Source organism: Xenopus laevis, chromosome 9_10S (assembly GCF_017654675.1).
Source record: "Xenopus laevis strain J_2021 chromosome 9_10S, Xenopus_laevis_v10.1, whole genome shotgun sequence".
Taxonomy (NCBI): Eukaryota; Metazoa; Chordata; class Amphibia; order Anura; family Pipidae; genus Xenopus; species Xenopus laevis.
This window is the reverse complement of record NC_054388.1, coordinates 93,821,735-93,841,986: the sequence shown is the minus strand read 5'-3', so window position 1 is coordinate 93,841,986 and position 20,252 is coordinate 93,821,735. Positions and strand designations below refer to the sequence as shown.

The window sequence follows — 20,252 nt, the reverse complement described above, 5'->3', positions numbered from 1 at the left end:
TATGATGTGCAATTTCATGTTTGGTTTTTCACTCGTTTTGTTTATAATGGACAGCTTTGTGTAGTTGCAGATTATTTGTGTGAAGGATTTTACCTGCCTGTATATGGGGTATTGAATAGGGTCAAAGGAAGAAGAAGAAGAATTCATTCTCTTATTCATTTCCAATGTAATGCAGACTCTTATATTCTGAAAAAGTTTGCAACTGAAACTTTGTTTTTTGTTTTTTTAATTATTTAGCATTATGTTCAGCATCTCTCCATTACTAGGGTCCAATTTACATTAGCAACTAGGGAGTAGACAATTTAGTCACTGGACAATTTGATCCTGCTTTGCCTCTTGTTCCCCCAGGCACTGGGGGAGACTTGCCAGAATCCCTTCAGTTGTAGAAGGAGAAGTGGCTGCTCCAGCATTATGGCCCAGCGTAATGTAATGCAGGGTGTCCCAAAACCCAGAACTAGTCGTGGTCACAGGCTGGGTCAAAACCAAGAGTATCGTGGTACAGAAACAGGATCCAAGATAGTTAGAGACAGCCAGCAAACTAGGAATGGTAAAGGACAGGCAGGATCAGGAACAGGCAAGATAAACTATAAATCGCACCCAGGAACTATGAAAATAGACCTACTATATGTTGGCCAGTGAATTATTGGTCGCGTAATGGAGGAAGTGCGCATGCGTGAAAGAGCGTTGAGCCAGTGCACATGCATGGAACAACGCAAGTGTCAGAGAAGTGCGAGAGCGCACTCGCGTGAACAGCTTCTGGAGTCAGGACAGAATGGTCTGAACTAGAGGAAGGCGTCAGAAGGGGTACGTGCCTGGCGCCCCTCAGCCTTTGCGCCCTAAGCATGTGCCTCTTCTGCCTACCCCTAGTTCCGGCCCTGGAGTGATATATCGTGATTTGTGAAGTCAAGGAAGTGTGGCAGTACCTGGCTCTGTGTGATGAACCCAATACAGTAAGAACAACAAGGGAAGTCTTGACTTGATTTATATATGTTGAGTAGAGTGTTGGCTTTAGTGACGTCACTTGCCTTTGCAGTAACACCATAGTAGCAAATTGTAGGATTGTAGCAAAAAATGTTAATTTCTGCTGAATGTGTGTAAGGCAAGCTCCACCTAGTGGCACAATGTGACTTCCACTAATATTTAGTTGTTATAAGTTGGCTTACATAAATGAATGTGCGACCCTTTACCCATACAGAAAAACTGGACATTTTCTCTCTCTGCCCTGTTGATGCCTGGAAACTTTTAAAATCCAACCTAAAAACCTGTCTACTTTCCTGTAGGTTCAACCTAATCTGATGTCCACCATTCAGGACTGTCAAAACTGGTGGTTCCAGATCTACTGTCAACAAATCACTGGCAGTTATCTACTCAGTAGAACTGTCCTTGCATTTAATGCATTGGCCTCAGTTCTCCGAGTTAAATAACCATTAATAGCAACCTATTTTTTATGCTGTGTAAAACGAAGTTTGCTGAAAAAAAGGTGTCCAATAAATGGCGAATTTATCAAGATGCATTTTATTTTACGCCATGAAAATGCCAGATTTGCCACCGTTATTTTCTACCGTTTAAGGGTTTTAATTTATTTAATTTGATGCCTGACGATATTTGCCAAATTATTCCGTCGTTTTTTTACAGCACATAATAAATCTGCCCCCTAGTGTTGCACGGAGAAATCGTTTTGTGTAGATTCTTTTAAGTTGTATGATTATGGTTTCATGAAAATGATTTATTTGAAATCAAGCAAATTTCTAAATGTCGTTTTTCAGATGAGACTGAACTGGGATCATATCACTGGAGCACAGCAAACAGTCCCAAATGTCTTTAACTTTTTCAGAATAAAAGCAAATACTTTTATTTGCAACATTATTCTCATTTGTTTACATTTTCAGTCAAACACAAGCACTTTTTATTATTAGCAATGGCGCTGTCCCATGAACTGAGAAAATTAAGGTATTAAAGGAGAGGTTCACCTTAAAGTAAACTTTTAGCATGTAATAGAATGGCCAACTCTAAGAAACTTTTCCTTTGGTTTTCATTATTTATTTTTTATAGTTTTATAATTATTTGCCTTTTTCTTCTGACTCCAGCTTTCAGATGGGCGTCACTGACCCCATCTAATGCTCTGTAAGGTCACACACTTATTATTACTGCTACCTTTTATTGCTCTTCTTTCTAGTAAGGCCCTCTCCTATTTATATTCCAGTCTCAATACAAATCAATACATGGTTGCTAGGGTAATTTGGACCCTAGCTACTAGATTGTTTATAATGTATACTGCAGAGCTGCTGAATAAAAAGCTAAATAACTCAAAAACCACAAATAATAAAAAATGAAAACCAATTGCAAATTGTCCCAGAATTTCACTCTCTACATCATACTAAAAGTTGACTCAAAGGTGAACAAACCCTTTAAGACCACATTCAAGTCAAAGCTGTTAAATCCACAGGCCCAAAATACTCCAGTTAAACAGGAATAAGTGAGCCAAATACTCTGTGAATGTAGATTTGTGATTAATGGCTTTGATTAATCAAATTTATTAGGTTTATCTTGGGTTTCCTTCCCTTCTCCCTCATGTTTAGGGGTTTTCAGGTACCTGGCTTCCCGAAATATTTCCTTCAGTTTTTTCCCATAGCCCTGGTGACACATGAACAAAATAAATAAATTGCTTTAACTGCAGATCTGTACGTCTGTCCTGTTGTATCAGAATTGCTGGCAGGTGTTTCAAGGATACGTGTTTGGTTGTTTCTATAGAGAGCTAATATTTCATTGAAGGGAACAGTGTAATGTTCATCTTCCACAAACATCTCTACATTTATTATATTTATAACTTGCCACTTTATAGGCAGATGCCAAATTGTGCATAGGAAATCAGAGACCTTGTAGGTGTTGGTAATTTCAACTCCCAGCATTCCTCCAATACTCCAAACCTCTGATTATAAAGAAATGACGGTGGAATTGCTGTATTTTATATTTAGTAGCACTATAATGATAACATACAGACCTGCTCAGTAATAAGTCCATCATACTGGGCCTGTTCTGCTTCATTCCATTTCTCGTGCAAATCTTCGGATAGTGTTGGATACACTGCAACGAGGGAACTCAGCTTAAATGACTCCATAACAAGGGAACCTTGTATACCAACGAGCAGAGTAAAACCCAGTAACACGTACATAGTTCCTACAGGTTATAGAATATGAGTATATTACATCAGATCACTATCAAGGTGCACTTGGTGCCCCCAATGCAGGTATTGTAACTAATCTGCTCAAAAGCATCACAAATAGTGATGGGCGAATTTGGGGCGGTTCGCTTCACTGAAAAATTTGCGAATTTTCCGCGTAAGTTGTGAAACGGTGAAAAATTTGCAAAACGGCGCCGGCGTCTGTTTTTGAAGCCGGCGTCCGTTTTTTGGAAGCCGCTGCAAATTCGCTGGCGAAAATACGCCGGCGTCCAAAAAAAAAAAGACGTCCATTTTTTTTGACACAGGCGAATTTTCGCGGCGGTTTTGCGAATTCGCCCATCACTAATCTCAAATGATGTGTTCCATGGAATAAGACATCTTATTGGTTAAACTTACCTAGCAGAGAATGTGTGTGACTAACCAGGGCGTTTCAAACGTTCGAGAGTAGACATGTGCTCGACTCATAAACATTGGACACTTTATTGGCCTTGCCACAGACAAAAAGGACCTGCAAAAAACAGATTAAAAAAGTGTAAAGCAATAATTATGTATTTGACCTCATTACCTTCTTTAGAATAAGAAAAAGTGGATAATTCCAATTACAGTTTAAGAATAAATGACACCAGTGTAACACAAAGCACAAATGAGAAATTAGATTTTGGTCAAGTGCAGTTAGAATGGTAGGCAGGAAAATGCTCATTCTGTCCCCTACCACCCCTATGTGGGATTATTATCTTGCTGCAGGATGAAGTTGGCAGCATTTACTGGAACTTGAGCAGATAAGATGTCTCTATACACCTCAGAATTTATTGTGCAACTGTTACATCATTAATGAAGATAAGTGTGGCATCATACAAAAAGTATATTGGCTACAGAACCTAATGTTAAATATATAATGTAGCATGATAGAGACCTCTAGTGACCAAAGAGAGGTAGAACATTAAACTCAAAAAATATATCTCTATAATTCCAATTTTGGGATTGCTTATGATTAAGTGCTGGGTAAGCATAACAACGCGTTGGGCTCCACGTGGGGTTATTGTTGTACATTTTAATGTGATAATAAACCAAGTTTTTAAAAATAGCATGAGTATAGAGATGTATTTTTTGAGGTCAATACCTGTGGCAGCCATACATGCCTGAGCCATAACACCCCCACCACCATGTTTAACTAGTGTTGTAGCCTCTGTATTTCTGTTCATGAAGTCTTCTGCGGATAGTAGTCTCTGACAAAGATACCTGCCTCCTGAAGAGTTTGAGGATTCTTCTGTGGTCCACAGTGGAGGTCTTCCTTTGCCTACCAGTCCCTTTATGATCACAGAGTTCACCAGTGAAATCTTTCTTCTTAATGATATTCCAGTAGATTATGGTAATCCTAAAGTTTGTCCGATGTCTTTAATGGTTCCATAATTCCTTCCTTGACTTTGGTTGGCATTGCTTTTCTCCACGTGTTGAATGATCAGTACAGACTCCAAATCGTAGAAGCAAACCTAGGAGTGTTATCCATACCTCCCAACTGTCCCTTTTTCGGAGGGACAGTCCCTCTTTTGACAGCTCAACCCGCAGTCCCTCATTTGTACTGGAAAGTCCCTCTTTTCTCTGCACTGAACAGCCAGAAAAAGAAACAAAGTTTCTCACTTAATTGGCTTTTAGCAGAGAGCCCAGAACAGCTAACAGGTGCAAATAAGATACTTTGTAACAATTTTGAGACACAAAAACACAGTTTAGATAAGGAGAAATATTTTCAAACTTTCATAACCTGCCAAATTTTGTAAAACAAACCTGGTAATTAGGGGGTGTGGCCACAGAAAGGGGTGTGGTCAAAAAATTTGCTGCGCTACGTGTGGAAAAAAATTTTTTGTCCCTCATTTTACTTCCAAAATGTTGGGAGGTATGGTGTTATCCCTTCACTGACTGCAACACCCAAGTACTGTAAAGCCAATTGTTCCAAACATTACGGTGTATCAAAAGCGTTGTCATTTCTACATGGTGAAACTGAAATGTACGCAAATAACTGTCAATTAAAGTCTGGAATGTGCACTTTAATCACGGCTGAATTTTTTAATTAAAAATGTTACACTGAGAAGCAGAGGGGTAAATCAAAGAAAATGTGTCTTTGTCCCAAACATTTTGCAGGGCACTGGATCTATCTATAAATTGCAGAGCTTTGGACTAAAGTTAGAGTCCTGCAGCGGGTCAGGTACCCGCTTATTACCCGCAAAAACCTGCGGGTTGCGGGTATAGACGCTGGACAGAGGTTCTGTGGGTTTGCAGGTCGGGCCACGGGTCCAAGCGGTAAGAACCTGGGTTGCGGGTCCGGGTTGCGGGTACAGGTCGGGTACGGGTTCCAAAAAATGGACCCGCGCAGGACTCTACCTAAAGCAATTTTTCATAGACTGTGGAGCAAACTCATTTTGCACAAACCATTACATTATTTGTGATCTCATAAACTTGCCCCATACATTAAATGAAAGACGTTAGTTTTATTCATTTTTTTAGAAATCCCATGTTTATTCGTATTTCCTTTTTCTACTTCTAAGATCCGTTTGATGTTGAATCTGGAAGAGAGTATTCCAATCTGAACAGAGACTTCACTTCTAACAGGTAACTGAGGCTCACATATCTCTTTTGCCATGATTACAGGCACAAAATGTAGATATGTAGGGATGGGTGAATTTGACCCGTTTCGTTTCACGAAAAATTAGCCACTGCCGAAATGTCGCTGATGCCCATTAAAGTCTTTTTTTAAAAATCTGATACTAATTGCACTGATTTCTGTGCTGCCATGTAGTAATTGTCTGTATTAATTACTAATCAGCCTTATATTGTGACATTTCTATTCTATGTGTACTGTGTATTGTGAGTGGGTCCCTAAGCTCAGTAAGTGACAGCAGCACAGAGCATGTGCAGTGAATCAGCAGAAAAGAAGATGGGGAGCTACTGGGGCATCTTTGGAGACACAGATCTTTACTGCTAAAGGGCTGTGGTTGCCTTGGGCTGGTACAGAAGCACAAAACATAATGTACAACATTTCTAGCTACTTCTTTAGTTAAGCTTTAGTTCTCCTTTAAGACTGCCATAGCCCTAAGGCCAGCTTGCAGCAACGTTAAAGTCACCACCCTGGCTCCATACTACACCACTGAAACCCATGATTCTTGCAGCCAATCGCTAATTGTAACCTTGTTACTTACTGTAATTTGGTAATTACTTTTATCTATTACAGATATTTTGTTTTTTAATTGGATAAATGAATAAGCTTTTTAGGATTTAAACCAGACAAAGTAGGCAACTGGCAACATTCGGGCTTGTCTTTGCAAAGTAACTATCTGAAGGGTATGGGAAAGCTGGTCAATCTTGGGTGAACTGCCCACTCTTTATTTTATGAATTAATTTAACTCTGCACATGCAGAATCCATATTTGGTCAGCACAGAGTCCCTATGGAAATCAATATAAACACTAGGTTTTTCCCTGCTGAAAGTCAGACGATTATGAGGTCGACACAGATGAGGAAGATGATGGAACAGATGAATCGGGAAAGGTTCAGAAGAGGAGAGCAACGATGCAGCAGCAGCAAGTAAACCGAAAATATGGAATAGAGCAAAAAAGAGACTTAGAGACTAGAATGTGTGACAATCTCTCAATCACAGCAGTGCTATTATATGAAGATAATAAGTGGGCTTTACATCAGATAATGTCATGGTATCTCCTGGCTTTGTAAGCTGAATGATTAAAGTGATGAGCATTGAGTTTGCAGATCCTTGTGATATCCATACGTTCTCTTCTCACACGTTCTCAACGGAGAAGGAAATGTTATCACTGAGTGGTGCCAGTTTGTTAGGCCACCCCGCCAGTGACTGAAATCATTTACCTATGGGCCGGCGGAGTTCATAAAACCATTTTATTCTATGAAGCGATAGTGGTCAGTGCACCATTCTGTTCCGTGGGCTCGGTGCGTAACACACAAGGAGGAAAGATTTGGACTACGTTTTTCTGTGTTGGAGCTAGGGATGCACCGAATCCTCTATTTTGTATTCGGCCAAACACCCGAATCCTTTGTGAAAGATTTGGCCAAATACCGAACCGAATTCTAATTTGCATATGCAAATTAGGGGTGGGAAGGGGGAAACATTGTTTAGGTCCTTGTTTTGTGACAAAAAATCATGCGATTTCCTCCCCACTTCTAATTTGCATATGCAAATTAGGATTTGGTTCGGCCGGGCTGAATCCGAATCCTGGATTCGGTGCATCCCTAGTTGGAGCAAATTGTTCCAGCGCAGAAAAAAATAGTTCAATGGGAAATCTCTCATGCTCAAATCTCTTTGTTTGAGGAGGCTCTTCTATTCTAAACACAAAGCAATGGAAGCAGTTGACAGTGATGTGCTTGACCCGCACCCAACCCTAACCTGCCCCCTTTTAATCCGCACCTGGGCTGCAGCCCCTTCATTTATAGACCCGCCCTGCAGTGAAGTCACAAAAGGGGCAGGCGCAAGTCTATAAATTTCAGCGCTGGAAGGCGGAAGTGCTAGGTCGTGGGCGGGGAGAACAGGAGACCCAAAGATTTTGTGCCGGAGTCGGCCTGAACCTGTGTTTCCCCCGGGTTTCGGGTCAGCCTGCACATTACTAGTTGACATGTCTTGTGTGAGCACAGTGTATATGTTAATTAAAATTATATTCATTGTATTCTTCACGTATATTTGTCCTTCATCTTATCACTTTCACGGTTTTGATTAAATGGTCATTGCTTATTGATATTTACATCATGCACAACATAGTCACAGAGTACAGTTCTCTTGCTGCTCCAGCTAAACTTACCATTTCCTATTGATAAAGGCATCGTATGTCCATAATGATCACAGGATTCTGCAGTCACTTCTTTTCTCTGGCTCGTTCTCTCTCTCTCTGCTGCCCTCTAGTGTCCTTGAATATTTACATTTGTCTCACTGTATCCATCTCATTGTACAATAATACTGAAAATAATAATAATACTGAAAATAATAATAATAATACTGAAAATAATTGCATATCTGCCTTATAACCTTATTAGCATTACTGGATATGGGAACAAGCGATGGCAAGCTTCAGTGACCAAGCAAGGCATCTTCTGGCTCTTTTACATTTTATTAAATGTAAAATACAAATATAAAACATTTGAATCATCAAACATGTAAAAGGTACTGTACTTCTCCATTCCTCTATCTGTAAAGAAACATTATGTTTTCAGACATTTCCTACGTTCCAAATACACAAACACTGATATATAAAAATAGACCTAGAAATGGTAAAAGAACTCACGTTTCATTTAGAGAAATCAACTGCATTTGGCATTGACCAGGGAACTAGCAATATATATATATATATAAAGGGGTTGTTCACCTTTAAATAAACTTTTCGTATGATGTAGAGAGTCATATTCTGAGACAATTTGCAATTGGGTTTCATTTTTTTATTATTTGTGGTTTATGAGTTATTCCAGTTTGCCATTTAAGCCGTCTGGTTGCCAGGATCCAAGTGACCCTAACAACCATGCATTTATTTGAGAGGAGAGGGTCTGAATAGAAAGATGAATAATAGAAAGTAGCAATAACAATGCATTTGAAAACTTACAGAGCATTTGTTTGTTAGATGGGGGTCAGTGACCCCCATTTGAAAGCTGAAAATAGTCAGAAGAAGAAGGCAAATAATTCAAAAATTATAAAAAAAATAAAAAATGAAGTCCGATTGAAAAGTTGCTTAGAATTGGCCATTCTATAACTACTAAAAAGTTAACTGAAAAGTGAACCACCCTTTTAATTCCCAGCACAGCTTTACAGACCTGGCTCAGGTAGTCACATCACAACTGTGAATATAGAATTCTAGGCAAAAGGAAAACATTTTGTTTGTTTTTTTTATGATTCTTTTTTTTTTTTGCTAGACAGCTAAAATGGGTATTACAAGAAAGGCTGGTTTCTAAGAAGCTCCTTCGTATGAAATGGCAGCTAATTGTCCATTCGAAATACAAACCAAACACTAATAATAACTGTACAAGCCACTGATGCTTTTATAGCATTATACCAACGGAAAAAAACAAATGGTGCTGTAGGAATATTCTGTTGCTGATCTGTGAACAAGAATTGCATAAATGTATTACAGGTATGGGATCCGTTATCAGGAAATTCGTTACCCAGAAAGCTCCAAATTACGGAAAGGCCTTCTCCCATAGACTTCATTATAATCAAACAAATCCCAATTTTTTAAATATGATTTTTCTCTGTAATAATAAAACAGTTGCTTGTACTTATCCCAACTAATATACAATTAAGCCTTATTGGAAGCAAAACCAGCCTATTGGGTTTTATTTAATGTTTACAGGATTTTCTAGTAGACTTAAGGTATGAAAATCCAAATTACTGAAAGATCTGTTATCCAGAAAACCCCAGGTCCCGAGGCTTCAGGATCCTGTATACCTATACCTGTATTTCATAAATAAATGGGTGTCGGTAAACGGTGCAAATGTTAGTATTACAACTCATGGTGGTGGTCAGGCCCATATGAGTAGCAAAGTGCTTTACAAGAGCTATAGTAGAGCGCAGCTCACAGGCAGCAGTAGGGTTAATACATAACATATATAGCTTTAATGTAAATATGGTCTTATGCAAATAATTAAAATTTTTAAAAACAACACCCTTTTTGTCTGTAATAATAAAACTGTAGCTTTAACTTGATGGTAAAGCCTTACATTAAAGAGACGGTGTACCCCTTTTCAGCATGAGTGCAATGCTAGTAGGGCTTGTGCTGAACATACTTTCTGCTAATTGTTTTAATCACGAAAAAAATCTATGGTTTTTGTTATTTCACGAACTAAAGGTGAATAAGGTAAATGAAAGCTACTACATGTTTAATCCTTGCGAGGTATGTAATCAGATTACCAGTACACAGCATCATCCATTCACTCTTTTTGTTGCATTTTTTTATTCAGGGGAAGTATCAGTGCCCTGGTAGTCTTATTTACCTCGCAAGGGCCAAACATGTTTTTTTTTTGTGATTAAACGATTGGCAAAAAATATGTTCCGCACAAGCCATATTTGTTGAGCTCATGACGAAAAGGAGCTACACTGCCCCTTTAAAAAGGAGAACTATACCCTAAAAATTAATGTGGCTAATAATATAATGTTTTATATACTGAACTTAATGTACCAGCCTAAAGTTTCAGCTTGTCAATAGCAGCAATGATCCAGGACTTCAAACTTGTCACAGGGGGTCACCATCTTGGAAAGTGTCTGTGACACTCACATGCTCAGTGGGCTCTGAGCAGCTGTTGAGAAGCTAAGCTTAGGGCTTGTCACTAATTATCCAGCAGAAAATGAGGTTGGTCTGTTATATAAACTGATGCTACAAGGCTGATTGTTAAATTCTGATGCTAAATGCACTGGTCTAATATCTGTATTAATTACTAATCAGCCTTATATTGTGACATTTCTATTCTATGTGTACTGTATATTGTGAGTGGGTCCCTAAGCTCAGTAAGTGACAGCAGCACAGAGCATGTGCAGTGAATCAGCAGAAAAGAAGATGTGGAGCTACTGGGGCATCTTTGGAGACACAAATCTTTACTGCTAAAGGGTTGTGGTTGCCTTGGGCTGGTACAGAAGCACAAAACATAATGTACAACATTTCTAGCTACTTCTTTAATTAGGCTTTAGTTCTCCTTTAAGACTAGTGTCTATAGCTTTAGCCCTACCCTTGGCTATAGCTACACTAGCAGGCTACACTCAATGAGCTCCTTATCTCCTCTCACAGGAGGTGTGGTCCTATTGACGTGCTGCATTGTGGGAAAACCCATGTAACGGTGCTTGCGGCAAGATTCTGGATGTGAAAAGGCAGCAGAATTTCCTTGAACAGACTGACGGAGGGGTTACTTGTTCGGTGGAACCGCAGGAACATTCAAGTCACACCGAGTATTACGATATTCATATAACATATAATATTTAGAACGTTTAGTTCCTGTGCATGGAGTTAGAACTTGACAAAAGGAAACAAACCAAAGGAATATCAAACATTGTGGCATCTAGTAATTACGCAGTCCTTTTCAGAGCCAAGATGGCTGCCTCCTACTGACATGGGGTGCTCTCAGATTTTGTTTTAACGTATTTGCACTTAATAAACACAACAGTTCAGTCATCTTCCATGTATTTCTCCATTTCCCTGAGCTTTTTCACAAACTCCTGTGCCTCCTTGTCCATTCGCCCATCCAGCATTTTCAGTATTGATTTCACTAGAGGGGAAGAGAGCAGAGAAATAGGTTGATAACTCTGTAATCACTTACTGGCAATTGACGATTCGAGAAGAAAGCAACCAACAAGTAAGGGTTCACAGAACAATTAAAGAACATGAAATACAGATATGGGACCTGTTATCCAGAATGCTTGGGACTTGGGGTTTTCCGGATAACGGATCTTTCCATAATTTGGATCTTCGTAGCTTAAGTCTACTAGGAAATCTTGTAAACATTAATTGGCAGATTTATCAAGGGTCGAATAGTAAATTTGAATTTGAATTTTAGAGTGTAAAAATGCACACATTGGAATTTTAAAGGGCAAGTAAAGTCTAAAATAGAATAAGGTTAGAAATGCTGTATTTTGTATACTAAACATAAACATGAACTTACTACACTGCCTAATCAAACAACTGTTTTATGCTTTCAATGTTGGCCACAGGGGGTGGCCATCTTGTAACTTTGTTAAACATCTTTGCAAGACCAAGACTGTGCACATGCTCAGTGTGGTCTGGGCTGCTTAGGGATCGTCATAAATTATCAAAACAGCACAAGTCAAATAATATCTGCCACAAGCCGATACAGCAAGACTGATTAATAATTAGAATATACAGACTGCACTGGGCCCTGTGTTGTCATGTAATCTGATGTAGATTTTATAGTTTTTGTATTGTTTAGTACAAGCTTTCTCCAACTCTGCAGAACCAGTCGCTGCAGCAAAATATTCCTCCAAATAGAATCCCAGTTTATCTTTTTAAATCTGGCTCCATGATATTTGTCCCTGCAGCTGGAGTTGGAAACAGTAAAGGGGATGTAAAGGCAAAAATAAAATCCAATACAAATCTCTACACAGTCGCTGACTGCTCTACAGGGAAACAAACAAAGCTGCTCCCCCTGCTGTTCATAAGTATGATTGTTTCCCTGCAGAGCAGTTAGGGACTGTGACAATTCCTATCCACAGCAGTAAATGAAGGGAGAATGTCACTGCATACAGTCAGGTTTCTTATAAAAACGGTACACTTTTTTTTATTAAAGTATATTGGAGTTAGGTTAGTAAAAATTGGATTTTATTTTTTTTTTCCTTTACATGCCATTTAATCCCCCTATTCGAATGTGAATCCTAATTCGAATATTTGCCACCCAAAACCTGCCACGTTCATGTACAAGTCAATGGCAGAGGTCCAATGAGCCTTTTGGAGATATTAATTGCCTTCCTGACATTTGAGTTTTTTTTTCGGGAGAAAAACTCTATTCATAGGAATCAAATACGATTTGAATTTTTGGGTAAGAACCATTCGATCGAATATTAGATATTCAAATTTTTTCTTAAATAACCTCCTAGTCGAATTGTGAGTATATTCAAATTAAAAATATTCACATGAATTCGAAATTCGACCTTTGGTAAATGGACCTCTAAATAAATCCTATAAGGATTAATTATATCTTAGTTGGGATCAAGTACAAGGTACTGTTTTATTAGTACAGAGAAAAAGGTTGGATTATTTGTTTATAATGGAGTCTATGGGAGACGGCCTTTCAATAATTCGGAGCTTTCTGGATAATGGGTTTCTGGATAACAGATCTCATACCTGTATTGATATTTAGGAGAATGGTTGAAGTAAGGAATATCCCACAAGCCTCTTACCATTGGCCTTTGGTCTTGTTAGTTTTAATACTGTCGGCTGGACATTTTTCACCCCTCCAGTGATGTGAGGCCTATTTAGTCCATATATCATGTTCATGGGCAGAACAGCCTCGCCAGCAAAATCATTTGTGGAAAGCCAATCGTGATCCATCACTGTAAAGAGGATGCAGGCGGACTTCCTCCGGCATTGCTCCAAAGAGACTGAGCTGTGAAGGAATGAATGCATCAGGCTGTACTGTAGCTATAGAGTTTATTTATGTCGTCCTTTTTATTGCTGACGCATTATCAAAAAATGAAGCTGTTTAACATTTAATAGCACTTGTGTTTGCTTCCTTATGCTAGAGAGGTACTTACAAATAAAAGAGTTCATCATACACCGGGTGCAGAGTTTTCGGTTTAACCTGTGTCCGCTGGCATTTCACCAGTGGGAAGATGTGATGAGGACAGAGCTCAATAATGACAAATGGGTCACTCAGTCCTGCAAGAGATGGATTATTTCAATTGAATGAAATGATACTGCAGCTGATGGTCACATTTATTGGCACCCTGTCTGCATGCAGCTATTACAGTCATATGAAAAAGTTAGGGAACCCCTCTCAGCCTGCATAATAATTTACTCCACGTTCAACAAAAAAGATAACAGTGGTATGTCTTTCATTCCCCAGGAACATCTGAGTTCTGGAGTGTTTTCTGAACAAAGATGTTTAGTGCAGCAGTATTGTTGTATGAAATTAAATCAAATGTGAAAAAATGGCTGTGCAAAAACGTGGGTACTCTTGTAATTTTGCTAATTTGAATGCATGTAACTGCTTAATACTGATTGCTGGCAACACCAAATTGGTTGGATTAGCTGGTTAAGCCTCAAACTTCATAGGCAGATGTGTCTAATCATGAAAAAAGTTATTTATGGTGACAAATTGCAAGTTGTGCTTCTGTTTGACTCTCCTCTGAAGAGTGACAGCATGGGATCCTCAAAGCAACTCTGAAAACAAAGATTGTTCAGTATCATGGTTTAGGGGAAGGCTACAAAAAGCTATCTCAGAGGTTTAAACTGTCAGTTTCAACTGTAAGGAATGTAATCAGGAAATGGAAGGCCACGGGCACAGTTGCTGTAAGATCCAGGTCTGACAGGCCAAGAAGAATACAGGAGCGGCATATGCAGAGGATTGTGAGAATGGTTACAGACAACCCAAAGATCACCTCCAAAGACCTGAAAGAACATCTTGATGCAGATGGTGTATCTGTACATCATTCTACAATTCAGCGAGAACAAGAACATCTGTATGGCAGGGTGATGAAAAAGAAGCCCTTTCTGCACTCACGCCACAAACAAAAGCAAAAGCTCATTTAGACAAGCCATAGTCATTTTGGAACAAAGTGGTTTGGACTTATGAGACAAAAATTTAGTTATTTGGTCATAACAAAAAGTGTTTTGCATGGCGGAAGAAGAACACCGCATTCCAAGAAAAACACCTGCTACCTACTGTCACATTTGGTGGAGGTTCCATCATGCTGTGGGACTGTTTGACTAGTTCAGGGACTGGGGCCCTTGTTAAAGTCGAGGGTTGGATGAATTCAACCCAATATCAACAAATTCTTCAGGATAATTTTCAAGCATCAGTCACAAAGTTGAAGTCACGCAGGGGTTGGATATTCATATGGATGAATAGTCAAAAACACAGCCATCCAGAATCCAGACACTCATTAAAGGCTATAGGAGGCATTTAGGCAAAAGGAGGCTCAACTAAGTATTCATGTAATATCTCTGTTGGGGTGCCCACATTTATGCACCTAATTTTGTTATGATGCTTATTGCATATTTTCTGTTAATCCTATAAACTTTATGTCACTGCTGAAATAATAATGATTCCATAAGATATGTTATATATTAAAAGGAAGTTGCTACATTGAAAGCTCAGCCAATGATAAACAAAACTCCAAAGAATTAAGAGGGGTTCCCAAACTTTTTCATATGACTGTATATTTACACTAAGCCACTATCCCACTAAGGACTTTGCTAGAGGACTAGACACTATGGAGGTCATATATCAGCATTTTCTGTAAATTTTTTCAACAAATCAAATTTCTTTGCTCTAAAACGTTTAAATTCAAATGATGATCAGAAAAACTTGTAAGTGGAAAAATTCACAAAGCTCATAAAGCTCCACCATCTAAACGGCTGCAGAGTTCATGTAAAGTGAGCTCAAATAAGCTAAATACCTCAAATATCACAAATAATAAAAAATGAAAACCAACTGCAAATTGTCACAGTATATCCCTGTCTACATCATACTAAAAGTTATCTCAAAGGTGAACAACTCCTTTAAATACTAGTTTCATAGGCCACTGTCCACTTCTTGCTGATAGTGTCAGACTGGAGGTTCATTGGCCCACTGGAGGACCCAATCTATTATATTAGTATCTATTATTTTGGTCTTATCTAGCAAAATTTGTGTAATGTTAGAGGTGCTTTTTCTTTCAATTGTCCACTTTTAGTATGATGTAGAGAGTGATATTCTGAGACAATTTGCTATTGGTTTTTTATTTTTTATTATTTGTGTTTTTTGAGATATTTAGCTTTTTATTCAGCAGCTCTCCAGTTCGCAATTTCAGCAATCCGCTTGCTAGGGTCCAAATTACCCCAGCAACCATGCATTGATTTCAATAAGAGACTGGAATATGAATAGGAGAGGCCTGAAAATTAAGATGAGTAAAAAAAAAAAAGTATCAATAACAATAAATGTGTAGCCTTACAGAGCATTTGTTTTTAGTATGGGGTCAGTGACCCCAATTTAAAAGCTTGAAAGAGTCAGAAGAAGAAGGCAAATCATTAAAAAAACTATAAAAAATAAAAAGTTGCATAGAATTGCATCATAAGCATCAGTCCATAAAAAAATGAATCATGACATGCACAAGGAACAAAGTGATATAGATACTGGGTGATACTATATAAATATACATAAAAAGAACATATACAACAAAGTAGTCACCGTTGGCATCAAGTGCAATGAGGTCCGCTGCATGTAAAACTTCCACGTAGAGTTTTTGTTCGGAGGATTCATAGTAACACTTGACATTTAATCGCCCATACTTGCTCTGCTCGGATGATCTCTATAAGACACACAAGTATATATATATATATATATATATATATATATATATATATATATATATATATATATATATATATATATATATATATATATATATAAGTAAGAAGCAATACAAGATCACCAGAGGGACTGCACAGTAGCAATGTACCTGTTCCTTTATGTTGTCCAGGTAGTACTTCTCAATGAGCTCACTTGTAGAGCATTTATTCAAACGCAACTCTTCCTCTAAGAACTGGGCAGAAGAAAAGGAGATGAATGGAGGCAGTTAATGTGCATTTCAATACATCAGCAGGCTTAATTTATAGGTCTGTCTATGGGCACAGATGCTGGAATTTTAGGGATACACCGAATCCAGGATTCGGCCTGGGATTTGGCCTTTTTCAGCAGGATTAGGATTCGGCTGAATCCTTCTGCCCGGCCAAACCAAATCTGAATCCTGATTTGCATATGCAAATTAGTGGCGGGGAGGAAAATCCCGTGATTTTTTTGTCACAAAACAAGGAAGTAAAAATATATTTTCCCTTCCCACCCCTAATTTGCATATGCAAATTAGGATTTGGGTTCGGTATTCAGCCGAATCTTTCACAAAGGATTCAGGGGAAGCCAAAATAGTGGATACGGTGCATCCCTATGGAATTTATTGCAGATTTACAGCCACAAAATCCAATATCTACCCATGAATATACATGGGGAAAAGGGGAGCATGATATAAAAATGTTGATGACACTATAGGGATGTAAAATGCAGTTCATTCTGAGTAGCAACCAATCAGAATAATACTTTCATTCATCCTACTAATTGCTGATTGGTTGCAATGACTCAAATGCCACCTGCCGATACAGAGATCTCATTGTACAAAGAGTGAACATGTGCTGATTGGGTTTTACTGATGAGGGTAAAGGATCCAGTAATAAAGTGATCTGTCCATACTTCTGATCCTATTTCTTGGCTGCACATGAAGCCTAAAGATGGCCATAGACGCAGAGATCCGCTCGTTTGGCAATGTCGCCAAACAAACGGATCTCTCCCCCATGTGCCCACATTTAAGTGGGTGATATCAGGCTGATCCCTAGGGCCCAACAATCGGATCACGATGTATCCGAAACGGGCAGTCAGATCGCATACACGCACAGATGAGGCCGCGGTCCGATGGGATTTTTTAACCTGCCTGATCGAGAAAGTCGGCCAGATATCGATCAGGGAAGCCCGTCAGTTGGCCCCACACATGGGCCAAAAAGCTGCCGACTAGGTCTCTGCCTCAGTCATACGGATGAACATGTACAACAAAAACACTGAGAATATACAAAGACAACACACAAAAGTGCAAAAGAGACAGTTACCCTATAATCTCCATTTCTCAGGGATTCCAGCGCCAGGCCCTGTCCCTCAGCATGGAAAAAGTCCACTAGAGCCTGCACATGAATAAATACAGTGTTAGATGCCATCATTTCACTCTTTATCATACAAATACATCTGACAGAGGAACTTTACTTGTAATTTGGAAGTAATATCCTGTAACATCTTTTCATGCACAAAGGAACCTTATAACATGGAGCCCCCTTTGCAAGCTTAATGGTGTAAATTTGGGCAATATTTGGCCAGGCAGGTGCTCTACTAGTGTTATACTGTAGAAACAATGTCCAAGAAAACCAATGGTGGGAAATTGAGTAATAATCTGTAGAACTGGGCTTGGGTTATATAAGGCCCTGCACACTTCCTATCAGTCTTTTTGGTGTCTCATTGGGATCAGCACAGGTGCTGTTCTCTGTAATATGAAAGCCTTGCATCAATGTACATGCCATCATGCAACCACTAATGTTACCAGTTTTGCACTGCTATTATCATTAACTGGCAACAGGAATACTACTGCCAGCCTGCAGATGTTCCTGAGTTCTAAGGTGTTAGAATGGCACACCCTGCATAAAAGTAAGGTGCTGACTGTAGGGGGCTATAAAATTGTTGATCAACATAAATCAAGGAAACAGGGAAAAGAACCTATCTTTGGTATTACAAGATACACCATGTAGTTTTGAACCCATAAAGGAACGTAGTCAGGGACACATGCAGAAATAAATGTTTACTCAAGAACAGTTTTTGGTGAAAGTTGTATTATTGTATTATTTACCAACAATGCATTCAAACTCTTGCAGATGCCCATGCAAGTTCAGTGCATATCAGAAGCAACCACAAAGAAAATTTTCAGATGTTGGAATGTTATAATTTCCAGCGTTCTGCATCCAAATTACATCTGCACCCTATTCTTTAGGTGTAAGTTTGCTGTGTCTGATATTTTACTTAGTGGTCACAAATGAGTCCTGTAATGTACAGTATGTATATTTCTTACGTTGGGGATGATAACACCACCCAAGCCCACTAAACGCTCTCTTCCTTCTACTTACAGAATTTAATCAGCTTGAGATAAAGCCAAATTAAACAGCACTGTCACATTTCATCCTCTGGCTTATGATATAATTGGAAGCATTGCAATTCACTGGCTCCCAGGGCTCACTTCTTCATTATTCCATGCCACTATATTATATGCTTTTAATTAAGGAAAAAACTGTCAGGATTAAACATAACGTTTAATATCTGGAGCGCAACGTTAACACATATGAATACTATCATAATTAGCTTTATGTGTTTGCACTCAGGGGGAAAACAGAACGGACGCTGGCGTAACTTGGCTAGTGTTACTTTGCACCCTTACGCCTGGCGGATTTGCGCAACGGACGTAACTACGCAAATTCACTAACGCGCGCATTGTACTGAAAGCTACCTTTTACGCCAGACTTCCTTCGCCACCTCAGACCAGGTGAAGTGCAATAGAGTAGATAGGGATTGCTTCAAAAGAAGTAAAAAATTTTTATAAGTCCCAAAAAACACTGGGGTGATAGGCTGAAAAAGATCTAAAACATTTTTGGGGCTCCCCTCCTTCCCCCCTACATTTCCTAACTCATGGCAACTTAACTATACAGTGGGCACATGTGTAGGGCAAAATAAAAATTTTATTTGATGTTTTGAAGGTTTCCCAGGCATTTGTAGTGCTGCTACGAATACTTCCATTGAAATTTGAATTTGGCGCCGTATGCAAATTAACCATCGCTAACGTAACTTCGCTTTGCTTAGCGAATCAACGCTAGCGCAACTTCGCAACCTTACGCTACCCCTGATCGCAACTTCGGATTTTAGTGAATTTGCGGAGCGCTGGCGAAAATACGCCTGGCGAAGTGCGGCGAAGCGGACGCCAGTGCAACTACGATTCTTAGTGAATGTCCTACCTGGTCTCTTAATATCATGCACAGTGCTTGGGGCATAGGAGGACGGCACCTCCACCACTCAGACCAAACGAAATACTCCAGCACACGTTTTCTGCTTAGGGGTACGCCCCCAAAATGTTGTAACCTTTTTTGGCTTGACATTAAACACGGGTATTAACCCTTAAGCAGAAAACGTGTGCTGGAGTATTTCGTTTGGCCATTAGTAAGGAGCACTGGTAATTTCTAAAGCAAATATAACAGTCAGGGGTGTCTTGGAGCAAGATAATAAGACAATATTGCCATTATACAATTCGACACTGATTAAATCATCTGATTATTGGGAGATGTCAGGTTTCTGGTGGTTCCAAGCGTCTCCAGACAAGCAAAGGTTAATTGTTGTATATCACTTATTTTACGGCAGTAAATATTACAACAGTGATAAAAGTTGTTACAATGGACTCCAAGCAGCTTTGCTCCATCATCTTAATGCCCAAAGCAACACCTTCTGTCACCCTGTATTTCCATAAACATGTTAATTAGGATGTATTATCTGTCTGGCTGCACCCGGCTCAAAGGTAGGGTTATACAGTGGCAACAATTAGAAAGAAGAAATCACCAGGTCGTAGCTCCCATCCTTACTTAGCGACGTTGAAACCAGAGACACATGGAAAAGTACATTAAGGGGGGAGCTAGTTAATAACTAATAGCGTGTATCTTGCAGGCCCAATGTATTATGGGCAATCCCCTGTTGAGACATTTGGAATAATGAGACATAATAAAAACAGATTTATTTTTACCTTGTTT

At 39.1% G+C, this 20,252-nt stretch overlaps 1 protein-coding gene across 1 annotated transcript in view; it reads right to left on the bottom strand.

Annotated features, from left to right (window-relative positions):
* Positions 1 to 10,802: 10,802 nt before the first annotated feature.
* baiap3.S (BAI1-associated protein 3 S homeolog) overlaps positions 10,803 to 20,252 on the bottom strand; it is a 147,206-nt gene continuing 137,756 nt past the window's right edge. Inside the window, exons 29-34 of the mRNA XM_041578550.1 lie at positions 17,532 to 17,603; positions 16,340 to 16,423; positions 16,069 to 16,189; positions 13,433 to 13,556; positions 13,079 to 13,284; positions 10,803 to 11,433 (exon numbers count right to left, since the gene is read on the bottom strand). Coding sequence (XP_041434484.1) covers positions 11,333 to 11,433; positions 13,079 to 13,284; positions 13,433 to 13,556; positions 16,069 to 16,189; positions 16,340 to 16,423; positions 17,532 to 17,603 — 708 coding nt within the window. The 3' untranslated portion in view covers positions 10,803 to 11,332. The remainder of the gene's footprint in view (positions 11,434 to 13,078; positions 13,285 to 13,432; positions 13,557 to 16,068; positions 16,190 to 16,339; positions 16,424 to 17,531; positions 17,604 to 20,252) is intronic.